Genomic DNA, 18612 nt, shown 5'->3' with positions numbered 1-18612 from the left:
GTTATCCCGGGGTCAGGGAAATCCGTTATGGCTGCTTCGATTGTCTGCTTTCCTACCCTTCTTAAAAGATATTCAAACTTGCCAACAAGCCCTTTACTGGGCAGCAGTAAGAGGACAAGTAGCAGTTGTGGATCTGGTCCTTCAGCATTCTGGAGTGGACGTTAATGCGAAATTTCGAGGAGACACCGCACCTTTCAAAGCCTGTGAAGCTGGCGACCAGAAAACAATCGACGTATTGTTGCGGGCTGGGGCTGATCCCAATTTATTTTGTGCGAAAGCCAAGGATGAGTTCACTGGAAAAGGAAGTCATCGTTCTACTCGCTGCTATGGAAGGCGCGAATCTGGAGACTTGGGAGGATTCACGGCTTTGCATTCCCTTTGTGGGACATTCCGTGAATCCCTTATCTGCAGCAACGGTCTACAGTCATTACTTGATGCGGGTGCGGACATTCATCTACAAGACCCGGAAGGCTCTACGCCCTTGCATTACGCCTGCAGAGCAAATCAAATCAATCTAGTCAAAACTTTGTTGGAGGCTGTGGCAGACCCCACTGGAGAGAGAACGATGCAGGCGAGACACCTCTCCATACCGACGGAGCTGAAGACAAGCAGCTGTTACCCGTGCTTTTGAAATCGGGCCGTGTGAATATTAACAAGCAGCTTCGCAAGACTAGAAAAACTCCATTGATGTGTCGCCTTGAGGGAAACAAGTCCCCGCTTGCCTTTCTAGAGTATAGGCCCGATGTCATTGCCATGAACGCAGAGGGTAGTACCGGGCTACATATCGCTTTGGAAAGACGCCGGCACCCCGTGAAAGACTACCGTGAAATAGTGGTAGCTTTATTGTCCTGCAGCACAAATCCGAACTTGAAAAATCTAATAGGAGACACTCCGTTACACACAATGTGCGAGGACGCCTACGAGTTACTACCCATGCTGTTGCAAGCGGGTGCAGATTTTGAAGCACGGGATCGAGCCGGTCGTACTGTGCTTTTTAGGCACATTGACTCCATTCAAATCTCTAGGTCAAACCCTACGCTCTTCCAGACCTTGATTGATCTGGGTGCCCGTCTTGACACACGCGACTTCAAAGGACGGACTCTCCTGCATCAATGCTGTCACCAAATTAATCGACTAGACCATATGATAAGTCTGGGGATTGACCCCACTCTCGCAGATTATGAGGGAAATACGCTTTTGATTGAGACTGCCGCCTCGAAAATTTCCAATTTCAACAAGTTCGCATTTCTGAAGCATCTTTGCGGCTTGGGTCTTGACATAGATCAAGCAAATCACGGCGGAGTACCGTGTTGCACACACTGTGTGCTAGGGTGAAAACCCCCAACGAGCACCTGCGCTCCCTTGATTATGTCCTTGAGATTTGCAATAATCCGAATCCCTGTGACATTGATGGTGTTCAACCGCAGCACCTGGCTGCGACAATCTCTGAGGTCTATGTTTACAAGCTCCTTAACTCTGGGGCTGACATATTTGGAGTAACGAATGAAGGAATGTCCGCCCTTCACACTGCAGCCCAGGTACGCCAGCCTAATATCGTCGGTCTTCTCTGCTCTAGGTTATTGGAACTAGGGGACGACATGCGAAGAACATTCATCAATCAGCAAAATACTGAAGGCCAAACAGCACTTCACCTTGCTTGTCGTTCGGGACGTCCTGAGACTGTTCAAGTCTTGCTCGAATCCGACGCAGAAATTCATTTGATGGATGAGACTGAACTAAATCGCTCCTTATTTAAGGAGTGTGCGCAGTTGAAGCCGAGCAAACACTGTGGGATCACATCCAAAACGCCTATTCCTACAATGCAGCCGGCGTTTTGCTCAATGACATGAGACGCCCATGCTCTGATCAGGATGGCGCTTGTAGCATGGGCGGTAGGTCACCTAGGCCACATAGGTCACATTGGTCACATACGGTCCATGATTCGATTCGACTAGATGCGATATTGGAGTTACTGGTGCTTCAGGATCCTATTCCACTTGCCAAAAGTCGCTCATTTAGTTTCGCATTCTACGAAGCTGTGTCAAACCATCACGAATATACTGTAGATTGCTTCTCACGGCTGTGGACACGCATGTGCCCAGATATCCCATTTAACCATTCAAACCGCATGGAGTACCTCACGTCAAAATACCGCCTCGAAGCGACCCGACAAGCGCTGAGAGGATACAGCAAGTTTGACGACGCTGACCACCCATCTAAGAGCCTTGAATTTATGGAAGGGCTGTTGTTCCGGAGACAATACGGAATACTTGAGGAATTTATCGCAAAGCAAGGCGATCCTTTTCGTATCAACCACGATGCTCATTCCCTGCTACATTCTCTTGTTAAATGGGGCTTTAAAGATATACTGGCCCGGGTCTGTCCCCGTGATGCAATCCTCGATCTGGATGACCACGAATGGTGCCAAATGGCAGAGGCAAAGGCAAGTTGCTCCCAGTCGAGCGTCATTAGGTCTCTATTAGTAGCTGCCTGTCTATCCGAGCTGCCTAATATGAGCGTCTTGGAATTTCTTGTTGAGGAGATTGGAGTCAACCTGGATATCAAATGCCGATCGCCATCACTGGGAATACAAGAACTTATTTTTGTTCCATCTGGTGGACCTCTCCATCAAGTTGCTGCTGGAGGGAACTGGTGGCATGTGGCAAAGGCGTTGCCATACTTGATCAAAATGGGCGCTAATGTGGAGCTACGTGACGACGATGGAGCGACTCCATTACAAGTCTGCATTGAGTGGATCACATTACTCAGGCCCGTTCCATAAAGATGCTGCAAAGCTGCTCATTGAGTACGGAGCAGATGTGAATGCCGTGGATGCCAGAGGGATGACATGTTTGGCAAAGGCCGGCGATGACTTGACGCTACTCAAGCTGCTCATGGCCAATGGCGCTACAGTTACTGCCTCGGATATCTTTTCCGCCATTGGGTTAGAGCAAGTTGAGAATCTGGAGGTTCTACTCGCCCAGGGCGATTATGCCAACTTGAGAATGCCTGGACTCGGTAAAATATGCAAAAGTGGCTCCAGGGGAGTCCGAATTGTTGAGTCTGAAGTATCGCCGCTGCTGCATGTACTTGGCTACGGAACACCAACAATGTGCAAACCAGAAGACGTCTCCCGGGGCACGCGCATGGTGAAAACACTCCTCAACCACGGTGCAGATCTATATGCCTACTTCAGTAAAGATGTGCGAGTGCTGAAAGAGGGATATGATGAGCATTCAAATATGGATGAATCAGAAGAGTTGGACGTGTGGGAACCACAAACAACAACAGTCATTCATGAGTTTCTGCGCACCGGGCTCCTGATCGAGCCATTGTTTCACTTGCCATTTTTGGATCTTGAGCTTCGCGACTCCAGCGGTGAAACCTTACTTCTCGCCGCATGCCGGAGTTATGAAACATTGAATACAGAGATCTATTGCGCTCAGGGGCAGGAAACAGTTACAAAAACAGTCCTCCAAGAGCTTATCGACCGTGGTGCAGATGTCACCGCGCGAGACAACTATGGTAAAAACATTTTCCATCATATAGGACTCTACTATCCTAGAAATGATTTTGCCGAGACTCGCATGACTATCATCGAAAAGAATCCCAACCTCATCCATCAACCCGACCTGGCTGGTGATACATTCTTCCACGAAATCCTGCGTTAGCATGCATTCCAATACATGGATGTATTTTGGTAACTGGGTGCAAATCCACTCCAATCAGACTCCTGTGGAAACACAGCCCTTCACTACTTGGCTGATGAGCTCTCGCCAGACCCAGAACGAAAGTCTCATTTCGATCTCTTTAGAAAATTCCTCGCTGCTGGTGTCGACATCAATGCCAAAAACCGTAAGGGTGAAACCCCGCTCTTCAGATATGTTCTACAGAGCAGCGACCACTGGGTTTTTCCATCCGATGAAGAAGAACCAAGTCGCCCCTGCTTCGATTTCTTTGCTTGAAACCATGCTGGCTCGACCTTACTTCATTTGGTCGCATCAGTACGTAGTCGCAGCAAATTTAACGAAAAGGAGGCCGTCGAATATGAGGTACAAAGTTTCAAAATTCTGATGAGTATGGGACTAGATCCTATGGCCGAGGATATACAGCAGCGAACTAGCTTGGATGTGGCTGCTGCTTGTGGCAGTGAACACATCCTGAAACTTTTCGAAAGGAAGCCGATGGAGTAGAGGTTCGTTTTTCTAACCCCTCCACGTGATTGTTTTTAACGCTCACTGGAAATGGCAACTGTATATCTCGTGTTATTTGAAGGAAGCTGTTTTGTTTTGGGGCACTATATACATCCTAGACAAAATGAGTTTAAAGCTCAGTCATGAAACGGCTTAAAAAATGGCAATACTTTGATAGTGCAGTTCTCTTGGGGAATTGTAATTAGGCTATGTAGTATCCAATACTTCCCTCAAGACGAGAAACCCGGTTACCATGCGTTCCTGTTTCATTTAGTCGGTCTCTATTCAAATTCCAACGCAACATATTTATTCCACTTACGATCAGTACATTATGTTATAGATGTCCAACCTGCTACCATTGGTAGCACTTGTGATTATGTTATTGGACCGTTTCTTCTAGTTAAAATAGCCACGGGTCTTGACAAACTAAACTAGCTTTTTCCTTATTATTAGGATCAATCAGCCCGTAGAAGATCAATGTACCATATATTTTGCTGAACGTGTGTGAGGTTCATTTTGAGTGGGTGTGAACCAGGATTTACGAGGGGACCAGTGTCCATTATGTTCACTCAACCGCAATCAATGTGCTCAACATCATTTTGGCGTCAATTACATACATGAAACAAGGAATGAAATGCATCGGAAGTCTGTTTGCGTGCGTCGGGGAATTGCCACCCGGAGATTCGCCGCGGTTTTGCCGTTGGTTCATGGAAACTTCCGAATGCGTCGAAAGAGGCAATGAACGTCACAAGGCAATCCAGATCCGCGCAGATGTCCTATTTAATTGGTTCTGGGCATCATTAAATCTCGGGAAAATACCTTTAGCTCTAACTAGAGATATAAAAGTAGTTATACCCCGCGAAAATAAAAAGGACAACTATACCATGAGATCTCCACTATGAAGTTGTCCAGTGCGGTTTTTGTCTTTTGGTCGACCGAGCAGCATGTGCTGTCTTCAGTCGTGAAATTTCCTCAGTTGATTACAACTCGGCGCCTCCAAACCTATCGACGTTAGCCAATGCCACTCTATTTAACACATGGAGACCGAGAGCTCATATACTCCCTCCATCGGGAAAGATAGGCGATCCGTGCATGCATTACACTGATCCTAAGACAGGACTCTTCCATGTTGGCTTCCTCCACGACGGAATTGCAGGTGCCATCACAGATGATCTCGCTACTTACACGGATTTGATGTCCGACGGACGTCCTTCAATTGTTGCAGGAGGAAAAAATGATCCACTGGCAGTCTTCGATGGCTCAGTGATCCCCAATGGCATTGATGGTCTGCCAACATTGCTATATACTTCGGTGTCTTATCTCCCGATTCACTGGTCTATTCCCTACACCAGGGGAAGCGAAACCCAGTCCTTGGCGGTTAGCTATGATGGTGGTCGCAACTTCACCAAGCTCAGCCAAGGCCCGGTCATCCCTTCGCCGCCATTTGCCCTCAATGTGACGGCATTCCGAGACCCATATGCCTTCCAAAACCCGGCATTGGATTCAGCCCTCAACAGTACCCAAGGAACTTGGTATACCGCCATCTCTGGCGGTGTTCACAATGTCGGACCTTGCCAGTTCCTCTATCGTCAGCATGATGCAGGCTTCCAGTACTGGGAATATCTCGGGCAATGGTGGCAGGAGCCTGTAAACACAACCTGGGGTAATGGTGACTGGGCTGGCGGATGGGGCTTCAACTTTGAGGTTGGCAACATCTTCAGCTTGAATGAAGACGGGTACAGCGCGGATGGAGAATTATTCATGACACTCGGCACTGAAGGATCAGAGGCACCTGTCACTCCAAGAGTTACTTCCATCCATGACATGTTGTGGGTAACAGGAAATATCACCAAGGGAGAATCTGTCGCTTTCACGCCCACCATGGCAGGTTTCCTTGACTGGGGCTTGTCATCATATGCAGCTGCAGGAACGATCCTACCAGCAACTTCTAAGACCTCTGCTAAGAGCGGCGCCCCCGATCGCTTCATCTCATACGTCTGGCTCACTGGAGATCAGTTCGAGTTGGCAACTGGCTTCCCTAACGCTCAGCAAAACTGGACCGGAACACTTCTTCTCCCACGCGAGTTGAAGGTTGAAACTCTTCCCAATGTTGTAGACAATGAGCTTGCACGGGAGCCACTGTCTTCCTGGCGCGTGTCTCGCGAGGAATCTGGTCAAGTTGATCTCCAGACTATGGGAATCTCAATTGCCAGGGAGACCTACAATGCTCTGACATCTGGGTCCTCCTCTGTCGAGGCCGGTCGGACATTGTCCGAAGCTGGAGACGTGGCGTTTGAGACCTCACCATCAACCAAGTTCTTCGTTCTGACCGCAAATATTTCTTTTCCAAGCTCAGCCCGTGGCTCTGATCTTCAATCCGGGTTCAAGATTCTTTCGTCAGAGCTTGAGTCAACGTCCATCTTTTACCAATTCTCAAACGAGTCCGTCATTATCGACCGCAGCAACACAAGTGCTGCAGCAAAGACTACTGATGGAATCAGCAGCGACAACGAGGCAGGTCGCCTGCGTCTTTTCGATATCGCGCAGAATGGAGCTGAAAATATCGAGACCTTGGAGCTCACTATCGTGGTGGATAGTGGCGTTCTGGAGATTTATGCTAATGGACGCTTCGCGTTGAGTACCTGGGCACGGTAAGTACATCTAGTGTCGTCACATCACACAGCTCACTAACTTGATATTTAGGTCCTGGTATGCAAAGTCGACCGATATTAGCTTTTACCACAACGGTGTGGGAGAAGTAACCTTTGGAAATGTGACAATCTTTGAAGGACTGTACAATGCTTGGCCCGAGAGAGGATAAACGGGGATGTATTATATATACAAAGCATCCAGCGCTGTATACACCAAAATCATTTATGTATGTGAGTATATCTTGGCCACAAATTAAGCTTTAGCTGTATGTATTTGGAAATAACACATACTCATGTAGGGCTTTACAGCCACATATTCAGCAGGTTAGAATATATCTCATAAAACAGGTGATAAACTTTTGTTTTCTGTTTATTACTGGGCTGCAGAGTTACAGTAAACCTTCTCCTGAGACCCCCATAGGCCAAGAGTCATGTCCGAGCCAGCTCCGAAGATACCCCCGGACACGCATCATGGAGCCCACAACATTTTGTCTAGTTCCGGCCCCACATACCATTCCGAGTCAACTGGACAAATTTCAGACGATCGCTCGAAGCTGTTTGCTCTGTACCATACGAGCAGCAATTAAAAGAATGCCCCCGAGAAGCAATGATACGCCAGAAAATAGTGACAATGAGAGATATCCGTATTTCTCAGCAAGAGCACCGCTGATGGGTATATTGGCCATGGCACTGTAATTTTGTCAGAGTATACCACACTATGTCGAAAAGGGGGGCCATACGTTAGAGCTGTAGATCCTGAAACGCTTCCAATTGCAAGGCCAAGAGTATTACGGCTAGCAACTTGTGCAGCACAGGCTTGCTGAAGAGATAGGATACCCTAGATCACCACTGATTAGTATTTGCATTCTCGGTAATAAGAAAGACGACTCACACCAGACGCAAAGCCATACGCAGCAGACCAGATCACAAGGCCAGTGACAGATGCTACCTTGGTCCAGCACAACGCGACAACTCCTGCACTTATAGTCGCCAGAATGCAGCAGTTGAACTTCCCGTATTTATCAGCGATGATACCTGGGAGAATCCGACCAAAGAATGAAGTGCCGTTCACAATGGAGACGGTATAGAAGGCTAGGGTTGTAGAGAAACCTTTTTCCACAGCAAAAGATGTTGTGTAGAAGAATGGTGAGAACATCCCAAAATATACGATGAACATGGCAAGACACAGTAGCTGCAGCGAACGCTGTTTGAAAAGACTCAAGACTTCTTCCCTGTGATTCTTCGGCTTGACGCTTTGTTCCGGGGTCTTCTCATCATTCAACTCCTCGCATCTCTCACTATCTGCGCTGATTGAGGGTGCGACTGGGGATTTGGCAACGGAACAAGAGAAGATGAAGCAAGGTATCATAATAAAGCCCACAATTCGCATGGTCCACGGAAACCCAATGCTGGGATTGTTGAGTAGTCCGTCAATTGCGATCGGCCAAATAACACCACCCAGGGACGAGCCTGCAAGTACGATACCCATCGCAGCTGCACGTTTAATTTTGATGTATTGTCCGACCAGCGCGAGCATAGGCCATGATACCAGGGCCATGGAGACGCCCAGCAAAACTCCTTGTGCAAGTAGAAATTGGTAGAACTCCTGGCAAAGTGAAACCATCATAACTGAAAAGACAGTACCGATAGAGCCTATGTAAACCATGATCTGTACATACAATATGAGGTAAGCTTCATCTCATCATAGCTCGATGTAATGATTTCATTTCACCTTTGGTCCAAATATGTCAAGCATTGCACCCGATCCCATGGAAATGGAGAAGAGGAAGAATATTGAAATAGCCCCTAGCCATGCAATGGTAGATGATGAACTTGAGGAAAGCTGGTTCCTGCCATAGTATTCTTCAAATATGCCGAATGAGTTCATGAACCCGACGGTGCAGAAGAGACAAGCAAAGGCCCCAAATATGACGAGCCATGCCCGAGGTCTGGAAAAGTCAGCTTTCCGAATTGACAGTTGAGATGAGGATCTGACGCACGTGTATTCAGTTGATGCCATTTCTCCGTCTCAAAACGTTGACGGCTCTTGTGACTCTGTCGGCGACCAGGAAATCTTATAAAGGTGGAGATTGAACACATTGCAGAAATCGTCAATATTTATATTCAGCCGGACTGTTTGCATCTGTGAGGTAAAAATGCTTCACCGGAGTCCCCGAGGCTGTGATGACGCTTGGAGTTGTTTGTTGGCTTGAGGATTTGGCTATGTACGATCGACGAATCGGGTTTAGTGTCTACCGGAGACTCCGCGGACCCTCCGATCATCCTGACTCTACATTCCCAATATTTGCCGCAGGAGATATTCTCATGCTGCTTTGTTTCTCTGCTTCGTCGATGTCCTCTGGCTCTTCTAATGTTTACTCAACATCATGAAGCGAAGGCCGACTTCTGAGACTGAATCTGGGGGTGCTGGATCGCCTCCAAAAAAGCAGCCCCGACAGGACCCGGTGTCGTGTGAGTCCTGTCGGAAGAAGAAGTCGAAGTGCGATAGGGGTTACCCTTGCGGTAACTGTTCTATGCGCAAGCTGGAATGCATTTACAGGACCGGCGGTTCAGGGGTGGTGAAAGCCGGTAGCCAAACAGAGGAGAGGCATGTGTTGGACAACATCATGCTTGAACCACCTCGAACCTTGCAACGGAGCACCAGAGTCGACACAGAAACGCAACGACGAAATCGGAACGAGCCTCTTTTAACGGCAGATTGGCTTGAGACTATAGTCATGGGGCATCGTGTGCCGAGCGCGATTCCTGCCCCTTTGAGAGCCGAGCTCTCCCAAAATCCACAAAGTGAGCGCTCATATATACGGCAATACGCGGTTCCCGGTGTCCAACCTGCTATGATTCGACGCGATCCCATTGCCTTGCGTGAAAATCCTGCCACGGTTCATCTGCCGTCGTATCTGCCCCCAAAAGCCGAAGCATTGAGCCTGTTCCGATATTATTGCGCCTATCTCGATTTCCAATATCATATTATCATACAAATTCAGGTCGAACGGCAGATTGAAAGTATTTATGAGCGAGTTGCCTGTAACGAGAGTATGAATTTCGGTCATGCTGCCCTGCTGTTCAGCATAATTGCCTCGGCCATCTACTACAAACTTCTGATGGAATCGTCGGAATGCGCAGATATCTGTAGCCAGGAGACCACATTTCTAGCAGGAGCTGCGTTGATTCAAGGTAACTACATTGCATACCCGACCATCGAAGGACTGCAGGCGACTATGATCATTGGCCATCACCTTTCCAACATGAATTTACCACCTTCTGTCAGTTCATTCTGTGTACACAGGTCATTTATGAGTCAAGCCATCAGCATGCGGCTTCATCTCGTGGACTCACGTCAATCTGTGGATGAGCGTGCGGCAAATGGATTTGACAAAACCAATGTTGAACTCAAACGTCGGTTATGGTGGGATTTGGCGACATATGACTGGTAGGCTTCTGTCATCAAGATGCAGTTGGACTTCGCTAATGATACTCAAGGCTATTAGGTTTCCTCAGTGGTCCCCAGGAGTGGACATACACGGTCCAATCGCAACAAATGAAAGTACGAGAGCCGTTAAATGTTGATGACAAGGATATCGAACACACAGAAACTGGCCTGCCTCTATCTTCCCCGACCGATATGTCATACAGCCTGTGTCGAAGGAGATTGGCTGTCGTATGCCGTCACATAGTGGACGAAACAGCAGAACACCATCTTAATGGACAAGAAGTACCATATGAAACGATACTTGAGCTGGATCGCGAACTTCACAAAGCCTGCGCTGAGATCCCGGGCTTCTTCCGTTTTGATCAAGCCTCTCGACGCAAATATGCAGCGCTCTACCGCGGGCGCCCAAATTTAGCATGGCAACGCTCTATCGTACAACAAGGCTACCACTCCCGACTCTGTCGCTTGCATCGCCACTACTTTGTGCGTGGAGCAAAAGATCCCCGGTACTCCTATTCTCATGTAGTATCACTTCAATCCGCGCGCAAGGTCCTGGAGGTGAAGCGTATGATGGATGAGCAAGAACCCGTGTTTACTCCGCATAGTTCGATGATATGGGCAGTCATGCACCACGTTTTCATGGCAGCTGTCATTCTACTTATCGATGTCTGCTTCAACTGGGATGATATCTTGGCAGAGAAAAGGAAAGAGGAAGTCCTTGACGCGTGTCGCATGTTGAGCCGGGCACAGCAATCCTCACCCATTGCTCGCGAGGGAATACGTGCCATGATGGACATCCTGCGAAAATATTGCAAGCAAGAAAAGAGACCCGTTTCTCCTGGATCACAGGCAGACCCCCCTGCATCCTCTATACAGAACCTCGCAGCCGCTAGTGTCCCACAAGCGGATTTTGCTGCGACTACTTCTTTGGGCCCCAAAAAGGTCAGCTTTGCTCCACAAATTTCCGACAGTCAACCGACACTGCTGTCAGAACCCTTGTCGGATCCGTTGCTTCTTGAGGACATTTGGACAGAGATGCTTGATGGCAGCGCCTACGCGGAGCTAGATACACCGGACTGGACGGATTTATTGACCGAATTGACGAACGCCACTATGCCGTGTGAATAATAAGCATATACCCATTTCCTTTTGTTTCCCGGCTCAATATCTTCAGTTTCCTTCTTTGTCAATTAATTTGAAAAATAGCCGTGTTACACGTCACAAATCCTGCAGCCTGTCAATCTGTTCAGTCTAGACGTGTACTGCGGGGAACTCACGGTGAATACTTGCCTGATTGGGCCATGACTTGGCCGATGAGGCTCTGGACAAAGGTAAACAAACAATCTGACATCACATGATGTTATTGTCTTGTGGCCTAAGTTCCGCTCTTTGCTTTATACTATTTCCGAAAGAATTCATTTCTTCAACAAAAGAGCTTCCTACCTAACTCCAGAACACCATGTCAGACAAGAACACTGTACACCAAATTACGAATACTCCTACGAAGCCGGACATCCAATCAATCGTCGACCGCATCAAGAATGGCCAAGCCACACGAATAGTCGCCTTAACTGGCGCCGGTATCAGTACCGGCGCAGGAATCCCAGACTTCAGATCTCCGACCACAGGCCTCTATGACAAGCTTGCACCATTGGGTCTTCCATACCCGGAGGCGATCTTTCACATCAACTACTTCTCGCACACGCCTGAGCCATTCTATGCGATCGCACGGGCAAGACATCCGGGCAATCTTAAGCCAACGGTGACGCATGCTTTTCTAGCATTGCTAGCCAAGAAGAATTTGCTGCATTTTCTCTTCACTCAGAATATCGACGGGCTTGAACAGGATGCCGGGGTCCCCGCGGATAAAGTTCTGTGGGCGCATGGTAACTGGAAGAGTCAGCACTGCTATAAATGCAAGGCGCATTATCCTGACGATCTGATGAGGAAGGCTATCGGAGCGGGCGAGGTGCCTTATTGTCTACAGGATGGATGTGGTGGTGCAGTGAAGCCTGACGTTGTATTCTTCGGGCAGTCCTTGCCAGTCGAGTTCGAGAAAAGACAAAAGGAGGTTCTCGAGGCGGACTTGATGCTTGTAATGGGGACGAGCTTGAAAGTGGCACCTTGCTCACGTTTGCCGCGCTTGGTTAGAGAGAGCGTTCCACGCATTTTGATCAACAATGAGAAAGCGGGCGATCTTGGAAATCGTGGTGAGGATGTTTGCATCCTTGGGACGTGTGACGATGGTGTTCGTCAGTTGGCCGATGCGCTAGGTTGGAGGGAAGAATTGGAGACTCTTTGGGCTGATGCAGTCTCTGCTAAGAAGAATGAGGACATGTTTGAGAGCGGTCCCAGTCTGGAGGAATGCATTGAACGATATGCAAGTACTTTGGACAAAATGAAGGTATCGGATGGGCACAAACGAATGTTGGAAAAGCATCTTAACAGCAAATTAACCCAGATAATGGCTAAGAAGCCTGTTTCAAATTAATCGCATTGTCATATGTGAGTTTCAGTCCAGTTGAGTCGTGTTGACTTCCTAGCCAAACTCCTGTCTGTTGTTGATGGTGTAATTCTTGTAAACGCGCGGACCTGTGAATTACGCGATGCGGTTAGTGTTGCTCTAGGTTTAGCGTCCCAATACACTGTCCTGTAACCTCTCCTTCCCCGACATAAAAGACCTGACCTCGCTCTTGCGACCTCTTTTTCTCCTTTCCCTCCCTTCAGCTCCTCAATCTTGCACTCATCGCCGCAAGGGTGGGGAAAGGGTAGGTTCCTGGCCCTCAAAATAGTGCCGCAGGGGGTTTGCAAAGGCTCGTTCAGGTCTTTTTACCGAGGTACTACCGGTCCCCTTACCCGCTTCGTTAATGACTATCTGCAACATTATACTAGGAAAAGACGATCACGGATAGTGTTTTCCGGATCCGCATATTCAAGTATACTCTGGACTTCGTATAGAGCTCTAACGAAAATAATCACAAACCCAGTCTTCTGCTGGGGATCCATGGTGTAACCAATGACACGCATAATTACCTACGCATGCCATTCTAGGAGAGTGGTATTATTCGGCGGCGCTATTTTTTCTGTTGATGCCATGTAAAGAGAACTTCGGACAAAATAATAGTTACAGCTACCACTACTGACTGCCACTAATAGTGCCTAACTACCACGTCCATCGATCCACCTATTCACTCACACCAACACAGTAGTATGTATCTTTCTGGAACATAGTCCCACACTCCTTGCCACCATCACCCAAAACTGTGTTCCACTGGTACAACTGCTTGGGAGTAATGTCGTGATCCTTAGCGAAGTCAATGCAGTTATCGCCATCCTTGGCCTTGGCATAGTCACTGCAGTTGTCCGCAATGCTATTCGACTGGGTGGGGGACGGGACGGCTCCGTTTGTCGATGTGGGAGTTGCGGTCGTACTGGTAGGCTTGCTACTAGTGCTTGTGTCTTTATCAGTGGTTGAGGTCCGAGAGGTCGATGTGCTCGTGGGGGCTGGGCTAGATGTCGACGAAGAGGTCGAAGTCGTAAGCGGCGTCGAAGGCGCCGGCGTACTAGGCACAGCCCCCGAAGACGATGCACTCGCCCCAGGTCCGTCCATACAATACCTGTATTTCTTGCTGAAATCGCAACTGGTAGAATTCGATTTCAGCTTCTTCAGCGACGGATTCCACCTGAGCAAGTCTGCTTGCGAGATTTTCCAGAAGGTACCGGCCGCTTGGTAGTTACTGACGCCCGTGTAGTTGTATTGAAGATCGTGACCATCGATGAGGCTTCCGTAATCCTTCAACGTGCCTGGGGCGATAGGGAGCGGGTTAGGGTTATTTACGGGCGTGTAGGTTGCGTTAGGGAGATCACCCTAGGGGATCTTAGAGACAGAAGGCATGTAGCCTAGGGCACCGGGGTAATTGTCTATGTCCTTGACGGGCTTGACGCAGTAGCTGCGGCTAGCTATGAAGTTTGTGCAGCTAGGCATATCAGTTATGGTTCTATAGAAGGGGAGTGGAAGAGTTCAAACTTACTTCTGGTTTAGGCCGGGGTTTAAGATAAGGAAATTGACACGGCTGATAGGGAAATTCTGGACGATTGTGTCATAGGTCTTATTGCTCTTAGGCGTGTAATACTCGCCACAGTTCTTAGTGCTGTTTTAGGCGAGGTTAGTCGGGACAGAGACGGCTAACGAAGCCGTGGGCAAGCCTGTGGCAGAAATAACAGAGGATAGAGCGTGGTATTTCTCCCTAGGCTTATCTATACAGATTTCTGTGCCGATAGTGCGGTTGAAGTTATAGCAACCGCCGTCGATCTAGGGGTCGTAGGAGCGCAACTAGACTCTCGTGATATTGTGTTCCTTCGCAACACTCTTATAGGTGTCTCCCTTCTGGACTATATAAGTAGTGCAATGGTTCTTAATACAGAGGTTACCAGATTTAGGGAAGTTAGCGCAGTAGGCTTGGAGTTGGTTGTCTATGAGGAGTTGGTAGGTGGCGACGCTCTGCGACTTGGAGACCGACTCGCAGGTGTCTCCGTCCTTGATGGTGTACTTCTTGCCGCTGTAGGTACTGGCCGTTGGGGTAGCTGCTACGGATAAAGTGAGTGTGCTCGATCTACGGAGCATTAGTATTTTTTTAAGCGGTTCATCGATAAGCTAACATATAGACGAGGAAGAGACACTGTCGAATTAGGAGACACCGTCGGCTTGGCAGTCACTAGGTACCCTGTGAATCCGTAAGAAGAGGTATAACTAGGGTACGCGCTCGAGTACATATTAGGTCCGCTGCTGTAAGGATACCGGGCCTTATTGCGAAGCTTTAGCAAAAGGCACTTGTTGTAGTCGTCTCTACTATTCTTAGTGAGGTTACCTAGAACGATGTTGTAGTAATTGCCTTGGTTCTTCAAGCAGGTCTGTTAGAAGTTAAAGAGAAGAGTGTCGGCGACCTTAGAGATAGGATACACTATGCCCTATTCGTTGCTATAAGTGGCGCCGGAGCATCCGGCAGCCACAGCTTTTCTATACTCTAGCAGCTCGTCGCGACAGTCGCTGGTGTAAATCTTGTCAAGACCATGCTTCGAGTAAAAATTGTTAGAACTAAGACTATGCACAGCCACGATGTAGGAAGTTAAATTGGTAGTGAGTGCGTCTGCACATTGATCATTATAGTCACCGACAGAATTGTTAGGAACGGGTTGAAAACAGGTAATAAGTGTGAAAAGAGAGAGAAAAAGAGTGTACCGCGCAAGCGAATTAACGAAAGACATGGTCGGAAGTATGGGCGGATAGTTAGGGGACTAGCCGAGGCAGACGTCTTCATGTACAAAGCATTATATGTGTATGGATAGTGCCAATTGATAAGCATTGGCCCTATCGCTCTGCTGCGGCTTTAAATTGCGATAGGCCGGACAACCTCCCCTTGGGGCAAAATGCAGCGTTTCATAGGGTCTTTTTCCACCTCGCACTCCACATCTCGTGTCTACCTTGAGTCTGAGTCGCGGAATCTGTCGAGGTGCGTTTGGCCCTTGGGTTTCCTCGCACATCTGGTCCCTTTACGTACATTTGGCCCCCTGGTGGCACGCCTAAATTATGCAGAAATTCGGCAGAGACTCTGCGCGGCTGAATCCTCCTCGTTCTTGGCACAAGGTGGGATTGGAGGGAATACAAGCTAAAACAAACTAAAGTCGCAGCCTCGTGCGTGGTTTATGTTTTTGGCCCCCGGGTGATCGGCAATCAGGCACGGTTAGGGCTTGATTGGCTGACTGTCCATAGTTCGCTAAGACTCTTCCCGCTGTCTGCCCCGTCGAGAGAGGAGTTGTGGTTGTTGTCCGAAGTAATTTTGGGAGATCGGCTGTCACTCGCTTGAGATGCTTCTCGCGGGTTTGATAGTATTTAGTCCTCTACGGCCGCCCTCCCTCACGGCGGTTTAACCCGTTCATTCCTTCTTTCCTTTATTTATTTATTCATTCGTTAGTTCGTTTATTTGTGATTCTATCATTTTTTTCCTCCCTCACCATAGCTCGAGGGTTGCTAAGCCTATTCTTTCTTTTATCTTTTCTTTCAATTGCTATAGGCGATCTTGCCGGAGACCTAGGTATCGAGTTAAGCTCACTGAAACTTCTCGGGGATGATAAGTACAGCTGTAGAAAAGATAAGCTATGCTCGAATAGAGCCTGCTACGGTAAAAACGGTGTCTGTGGCTTCGGTAAAACCTACTGCGGTACCACCGGCGAGTCACCTAACGATGCCTACTAGAGTAATTGCGATGCACATGCAGAGTGCGGCAAAGACGCAAAAGAGCCTAGCAAAGCCTGTCCTCTTAACGTCTACTATAGTGAATTTGGTTTCTGTGGTACCACCGCGGAGTTCTGCGGTGACGGATGCCAGAGCAAAGACAAATATGAACAGCCTGACTCTAGTGCCTCTTCCGGCAATATCTAGGAGCGTATCATCAGATACTACGAGGCATTCAAGTATGATTCGGACTACTAGGGCATGAAAATCAAATAGATTCCCGTAGAGAGCTTAACTTACGTTAACTGTACGTCTCCCTCCTTATTATTATCTGGCCTCGATTACTGATTTTTAAAAGATGCTTTCGCCTATATCGACCTTAATAGTTACGATATTGGTCCTATGCCCGAGGTCGAGGAGAAAACCTTAAAAGACTTCACTGCTCTTAAGGAGCGTAACCTACATGTTGTTCTTGGTGTCTCGTTCGGTGGCTAGACCTTTAACGACAATAAAACAGAGACGTAAAAAGTCTTTGCCGAGCTTAGCTCCACGGAAGACAACCGGTCTAAGTTTATCGATAAGCTTCTCTCCTTTATGCGCCACTATACCTTCGACGCCGTAGATATCGACTAGGAGTATCTAGGTGCTCCTGATAGACGGCCTAAAAACTAGGACTCGACGGACGATGGCAAGAACTACGTGAAGCTCTTATAGGACATCCGGAAGCTTAGACAAGCGTGATAGCTCGCCCTAGGAGTTGATGGATTGCCCCGACACCGATAGCGAAGAGGAGCATACCATCCGCATGGTCTGTACCGAGTCTAGCGAGGACAGTAAGTGTGACCACATTCACCGTGGACAGGGCGCTCCTAGCACTATTCTGCAAATGCCTAATCGCTGTGGCCTTAGTCGGTACGCCGTCGCGAAGGAGCTCAAGGAGTCCTAGAACCAGACCCTCCCTAGACATCTAAACAAGCGTGACCTTGCTAGGAGATCTGTCTACGACCTGACATTCGACTATGACTTCAAGCGCGTCCCTCGTGACTTCGGTGACGCTATGATGCGCATTGACTATGGTAACCAGCCTGGATACTGGGACTCTGTTGTTGACAGACCCTGGTGGTAGTGATACCGAGCGAAAGAGCAAACGCGCAAAGCGAGATGAATCTGGCTTCCACAAGAACCGCAAGCGCTGGCTCGAAGAGGAATGGCGCGATGCCAGATTCTCATGATCGATATCTTCAGCGGCGTCGGTCCCCTCCGGAGCGATACGCGTTGGATGTAGACGAGGATGAGACACCCAGCTCGGATCTACCGTCAGAAGAGCAGATTCGCGACCAGCTTAGCCTGGAAACTTCGGTTGGCAGCTTCTCTCTTCATCCGGAATTCCAGGTTTCTCAGGATGCCAACATTGTAACAGTCACCAATACTCCTGAGGGCAAAACCCCCGATATTCAATACATTGTCCATGCGCTTTTTCTCAGCTCCATTCGCGATACAGCAGGGCCCTCCCTCTTGGAAAGCACAGCGCGCCTGTTCACAGCGTCAATGTTCTCCCACCTCCCGGCCAATAAAACCCTCACTCTCAGGTTCTTCATCCCAAATTCCCCTTCTTTGTCAGCCATTCGCCCCGCCTAAGACGAGGTCCTCGAAATTTTATCCCGGCAAACTCAAGAAGAGGACCGAGAGAATTCATTCCCCATCGGCGCCCTGCACAACATCTCCACGGGCGACGATCAACCCCCAACATCAAAACGCATTACTCCTCAAATACCCGAGAAACACATCATCACAGGACAAGGGAGGTTCTGCGAGCTCTTTCGCCTGTTCACAGTTGTGCTCGATCGCGCCAAGTTTGTCTCCGAGGCCGGAGTTTACTTCTACATGGCGTACCTGGATGGGTCCGAGAATCCGGATCCTTCCATGCAAGACGCTCCCGATGATACGCAGGTTGTGCGGGGCGTTGACATGAGTACGGTTGCTAGGCGGTTGGGGGTGGTTGTTCTTGACGGGTAATTTGGTTTGGTTGGGTGGTTTACAACATATTTTGTGGACACCCACCCCTCTCCACAGCCAAAATGCAAT

General features: G+C 48.5%; 7 protein-coding genes across 7 annotated transcripts; 5 read left to right on the top strand and 2 right to left on the bottom strand.

Moving 5' to 3' along the window:
- Window positions 1–903: 903 nt before the first annotated feature.
- On the top strand, window positions 904–3671 carry N7446_010170 (ankyrin repeat domain-containing protein; the record flags this gene model as incomplete). Its single annotated transcript, XM_058518914.1, has 5 exons — window positions 904–1238; window positions 1331–1761; window positions 1827–1892; window positions 1956–2711; window positions 2770–3671. 5 exons carry the CDS (start codon window positions 904–906, stop codon window positions 3669–3671), a joined length of 2490 nt encoding a protein of 829 aa, XP_058369702.1.
- A 1434-nt stretch (window positions 3672–5105) lies between these two features.
- On the top strand, window positions 5106–7019 carry N7446_010169 (glycoside hydrolase family 32 protein; the record flags this gene model as incomplete). Its single annotated transcript, XM_058518913.1, has 2 exons — window positions 5106–6844; window positions 6897–7019. Coding segments are annotated over 2 exons (1857 nt in total), but the record flags the coding sequence as incomplete, so codon positions are not given.
- A 361-nt stretch (window positions 7020–7380) lies between these two features.
- N7446_010168 (uncharacterized protein) lies at window positions 7381–8864 on the bottom strand (the record flags this gene model as incomplete). The annotated part of the gene is made up of 4 exons (XM_058518912.1): window positions 7381–7534; window positions 7585–7682; window positions 7737–8513; window positions 8577–8864. 4 exons carry the CDS (start codon window positions 8862–8864, stop codon window positions 7381–7383), a joined length of 1317 nt encoding a protein of 438 aa, XP_058369700.1.
- Window positions 8865–9231: 367 nt separating this feature from the next.
- Window positions 9232–11423, top strand: N7446_010167 (uncharacterized protein; the record flags this gene model as incomplete). The annotated part of the gene is made up of 2 exons (XM_058518911.1): window positions 9232–10295; window positions 10346–11423. The coding sequence occupies 2 exons, from the start codon at window positions 9232–9234 to the stop codon at window positions 11421–11423; spliced, it is 2142 nt and encodes a 713-aa protein (XP_058369699.1).
- Window positions 11424–11754: 331 nt separating this feature from the next.
- N7446_010166 (uncharacterized protein) lies at window positions 11755–12786 on the top strand (the record flags this gene model as incomplete). Its single annotated transcript, XM_058518910.1, has 1 exon — window positions 11755–12786. One exon carries the CDS (start codon window positions 11755–11757, stop codon window positions 12784–12786), a length of 1032 nt encoding a protein of 343 aa, XP_058369698.1.
- A 693-nt stretch (window positions 12787–13479) lies between these two features.
- On the bottom strand, window positions 13480–15560 carry N7446_010165 (uncharacterized protein; the record flags this gene model as incomplete). Its single annotated transcript, XM_058518909.1, is given in 7 exon segments — window positions 13480–14163; window positions 14182–14272; window positions 14327–14446; window positions 14486–14607; window positions 14635–14908; window positions 14974–15206; window positions 15306–15560. The coding sequence occupies 7 exon segments, from the start codon at window positions 15558–15560 to the stop codon at window positions 13480–13482; spliced, it is 1779 nt and encodes a 592-aa protein (XP_058369697.1).
- Window positions 15561–17287: 1727 nt separating this feature from the next.
- On the top strand, window positions 17288–18543 carry N7446_010164 (uncharacterized protein; the record flags this gene model as incomplete). Its single annotated transcript, XM_058518908.1, has 4 exons — window positions 17288–17439; window positions 17518–17603; window positions 17654–17991; window positions 18172–18543. 4 exons carry the CDS (start codon window positions 17288–17290, stop codon window positions 18541–18543), a joined length of 948 nt encoding a protein of 315 aa, XP_058369696.1.
- Between the last annotated feature and the right edge of the window lie 69 nt (window positions 18544–18612).

This window comes from Penicillium canescens, assembly GCF_028828765.1.
Source record: "Penicillium canescens strain IBT 15451 chromosome Unknown utg000006l_segment0_segment0, whole genome shotgun sequence".
In the NCBI taxonomy this organism is placed as follows: domain Eukaryota; kingdom Fungi; phylum Ascomycota; class Eurotiomycetes; order Eurotiales; family Aspergillaceae; genus Penicillium; species Penicillium canescens.
The sequence above is the reverse complement of the archived record's forward strand: the minus strand, read 5'-3'. Positions and strand labels throughout refer to the sequence as shown.